The 4,019-nt window shown below is 43.6% G+C and overlaps 1 protein-coding gene across 1 annotated transcript in view; it reads right to left on the bottom strand.

Annotated features, from left to right (window-relative positions):
- The window catches only part of Pcsk5 (proprotein convertase subtilisin/kexin type 5), a 409,108-nt gene that overhangs the window by 21,029 nt on the left and 384,060 nt on the right, over positions 1-4,019 (bottom strand). The window contains exons 32-33 of the mRNA XM_028770072.1: positions 2,020-2,256; positions 5-88 (exon numbers count right to left, since the gene is read on the bottom strand). Of these exons, the coding sequence (XP_028625905.1) occupies positions 5-88; positions 2,020-2,256 (321 nt within the window). The remainder of the gene's footprint in view (positions 1-4; positions 89-2,019; positions 2,257-4,019) is intronic.

Raw genomic sequence — 4,019 nt, 5'->3', positions numbered from 1 at the left:
GTGCAGGTGTCATGCACTACTGTGAAGCCTTCCCGACAGGCCAGGCAGGTCCAAGCCGATGAGCAGATCAGGCAGGACTCGGGGCAATCTGCAGGCATGGCAGGCAAACAAGCAGGGGTCAGAGACGGGCACTGCTAGGACACCCCTCTAAGAAATGAATTTCTTTCTCCTGGAGACTTCTAGGGCTCTGTGCCAAGGGTATGGGCTCATGGTCACTCCACACTATGAGTAAGGTCACACATCAGCATGTGGCCTTTCTAATATCAAAGTCCCCGTTGTCATGGTTTTTCCGTAATCTCCCATAATACCTCTATCTAATCACTAGTTTGTTGGAGTGAATTATAATTGCTCAAAGGTAAAGGGCATCTTTGGTGCCCACTGCAAAAGCACAGTGCCAGTGTGAGAAGGCCTGCGTACAACAGAGGTTTGCTTGGCAGATACATTCAATCAATGGGGGAACAGTTCACTCTTAGAGCTTCTGCTGACCAACATCCGATCTACTTGGAATCTTTTTCTTGAGAACACATGAAGGTTTCTTCCTCCATTGATTGCTTTTGCCTTTCCTTGGTTATATTGGTGATATTTTATAAAATATCTCTCAAATTTCTTTCTTTTTTTTGTTTGTTTTTTTGAGACAGGGTTTCTCTGTATAGCCCGGGCTGTCCTGGAACTCACTCTGTAGACCAGGCTGGCCTCAAACTCAGAAATCTGCCTGCCTCTGCCTCCCAAGTGCTGGGCTTAAAGGCCTGTGCCACCACCGCCCAGCCGCAATCTCTAAAATTTCAATTGCTCCTTGTTCCTTTTTCCTCCCTCACTTTGCTGTCTTATTTGTTTCTCTTGGCTAACTGTCCTCAGCATCTTCCTTTCCAAATAGAATGTGAGCTCTGTGAGGGCAAGGGTTCTGTGTGCACCACTCTCCAGGCCTGGAGCAGCACACAGCACACAGAAGATGCCCTCAGCTTCCCTGGACAGATAGGCTTTACTGTTAGGATCACCATCTCATTATCTCTGCATTGAGGATTTAGGACCAAAGATGCTAAGCCACTTAGCTAGAAGATGATAGAATCAGCCAAGTATGGTGGCACACATTTGTAACCCTAACCCTTGGGAGTCTAAGGCAAGAGGAGGGCTAGTTTAAGGCCAGCCTATATGGCATAGGAAGATTGCATCTGGCAGTTTGGGGAGACAGACCAGGATGAAAGTCTAGACCCTTAAATGCTCTTGCCAGTTCAGACCCAGGGGCTCATGGAAGAAGGTAATCCATCCCAGGACTTTAGAAAAACTTGTCTTCTAGAATGCTTTCCTCCTATTTCAGAAGTCCTCTCATAATGGACAATTTGTTTTTGTTTCCTGGCAACCAAAAACAGACTGAGAAAGATTAATGCCCAGTTGAAAATAAGGGTGCTAAGGAAACTGCAGATCCTATCTCCTTTCTTGTTTTATTGTTTCATGCAGTGCTAAGAGTAGAGTGCAGGATCTGGTTTAGGCTAGGCAAAACCTTTACTACTGTGCTGCTTTCCAGTTCCAGAAGTTCCCTTCTGAAACATGTAGACACTGAAGTGACAAATGGAAGATGAATGGGGACTTGGGCTAGGTAGAGCTGAAGATAAGGAGGATGGTCATGAGGAGAGGAGAGGAGAGAGGGAAGGGAGATGACAAGCAGGAAGTGCCCCATGGGATCTTTTACTAAGTGTATGAACTCAATGGTGGCCTAAACCCCCAAGGACAGGCTTTAAAAGCTCACCTGTTCTTGGAAACCCTTTACATGGAGAAGCCTTTTCTATGGGCATGTGCCATTAGTAGGGTCATGTAATCTGTGACTAGCCAGATTCACATGCTCAAAGCTTATGAATGATGTATTTTAAAAATGAACTCTCATTCCAAATCTGCTTCCTTGAGCAGGAAAGTTAAAAATGTTCTGAGAGCTGTGGCTGGGTACTATGGCAGCCTTAGAGCATGCTTTGTGTGTACAGGTTTCCCAACCTTCTTTGCTCACTCAGGCAGCCCAGAAATCCTTACCTTTGCATTCATCATTCTCTTCTTCTTTGTAGGTTCCCTCAGGGCACTCATCCAAACACAGTCCATTGTGAAGAACCTTGGAAGTATCAGCACAGACCTTACAGTCGTCCTCCTTGGGACCATTGCACTCCAGACAGTTTTTATGACAGGGGACACACTGGCGCATGTCAGGATAGAAGTTCTTGGGACAGGAATGATGGCACATGTCATTGTACAGAAAGAAGTCAGGCATGCACTCTGAGAAAAGGAGGAAGTAGCAGGTTAACCCCAGGGATTGGTCAGAAGAAGTCATCACTTTTGTGGTGGGCTAGCTCATTTCTCAGCTCTCTAAACCTCTTGACCTAGGCTGACATTTGCCTTTCCCCATCCAGCCAGGGTATATCCCAATATCTACCAATCCCTACCTTGGGACATGAGGCCACACATGGTAGCATGAGTATATATGATCTTGGATTTGTGTCCTGAAGCGGCCTGCACCTTTTAGGTGCGCAAAGTTTCAATGTCATGAGAAATACTGACAGTGGGAAACTGACTCTCCACATGTAGAAGAATGAAACTAGACCATACCTATCACTCTGAACACAAATCAACTCTACATGACCAAACTCCACCAAAGACCTCATCGTGAAACCAGAAACACTGGAACTGCTGGAAGAAAACAAGCAGTGGCTTACAAGATACAGATTCAGGAAAGGACTTCCAGAATAGGACTTCATTTGCCCAGGAATTAAGACCAACAACTGACAAGTGGGCCTTCATAAAACTAAAATGCTTTGGTATACTAAAGGAAGCCATAAGTTGAGTGAGGAGGAAGCCCACAGAATAGGAGGGAGTCTGACAGCTATACATTTGACAGAGGATTAATATCCAGAATATACCAAGGGCTCAAACAAACAAACAAACAAACAAGCAAACCCAAAAAATCCAAGAGAACAAGTGACCCATTAAAAATGGACTATAGCTCTGAGCAGAGAATTCTCAAAAGAGGAACTGAAAATGTTTAAGAAATACTTTTAAAACAGTCAGCACCTTTAGTCACCAGGGGGATGCAAATTAAGACTACTTGGAGATTTTTTTCTAAGATCAAGAAAACTATCAACAACAAAGGCTGGTGAAGAGATGGGGAAAGGAGAAGTTCACTCACTGTTGGTAGGATTGAAAGCTAGTACAGTCTCTATGGAAATAAGGATGTAGATTCTTCAAAAGCTAAAGTAGACCTACCATATCATCCAGTTATACCACTCCTTGGCATATGGCCAATGGACTCACTATCTTAGATACTTGCTCAGCTATGTTCACTGCTGCTTTACTCACAATATCTAGGATACAGAAACAGCCTAAATGTTTATCAATTGATGAGTAAATACTGAAAATGTGATACAGTCACACACTGAAATACTACTGAGATGCAGAGAAAAAGACAATCATGAAATTTGCAGGCTAACCGTTAGAACTAGAAACTATTATACTGAGCAAGCTAACCCAGACCCAGAAAGACATGCTGCATGTTCTTTCATATTTGTGAATTCTTTTTCTGAATCTTTAGACTTCAGTGTTTGACCCAAAGAAACTGTAGAAACTAGGAAAGGTGGGAAGGATCATGATGAGAGAGGGAAGGAGGAGCTCTGGAGAAGGTGCTGGAAGGATACAGGCGATAGGCATGGGAAAATGTAGAGGTCTGAATGAGTGGGAGTGGGAGGGTAATACAGAGAGAGGGTAGACAGAGAGGGACAGAGAGACAGAGACAGAGAAAGAAGAAGAGGAGGAGAAAAAAATAAATACTACTAAGGGTGTTTGAAAAAGCTAAAGAGAAACATTGTTTTATAAGCTTACTTTACACACACACACACACACACACACACACACACACACACACACACACACAACCAGTGCACATGAGAAATTTTACAAGGTCCCATCCATACATGAAGAACTATAGATAATGGCTACTGAGATAGATAGATAGATAGATAGATAGATAGATAGATAGATAGATAGAT

This window comes from Grammomys surdaster, unplaced genomic scaffold (genome assembly GCF_004785775.1).
Source record: "Grammomys surdaster isolate TR1022 unplaced genomic scaffold, NIH_TR_1.0 198, whole genome shotgun sequence".
NCBI classification, from domain to species: domain Eukaryota; kingdom Metazoa; phylum Chordata; class Mammalia; order Rodentia; family Muridae; genus Grammomys; species Grammomys surdaster.
The sequence above is the reverse complement of the archived record's forward strand: the minus strand, read 5'-3'. Positions and strand labels throughout refer to the sequence as shown.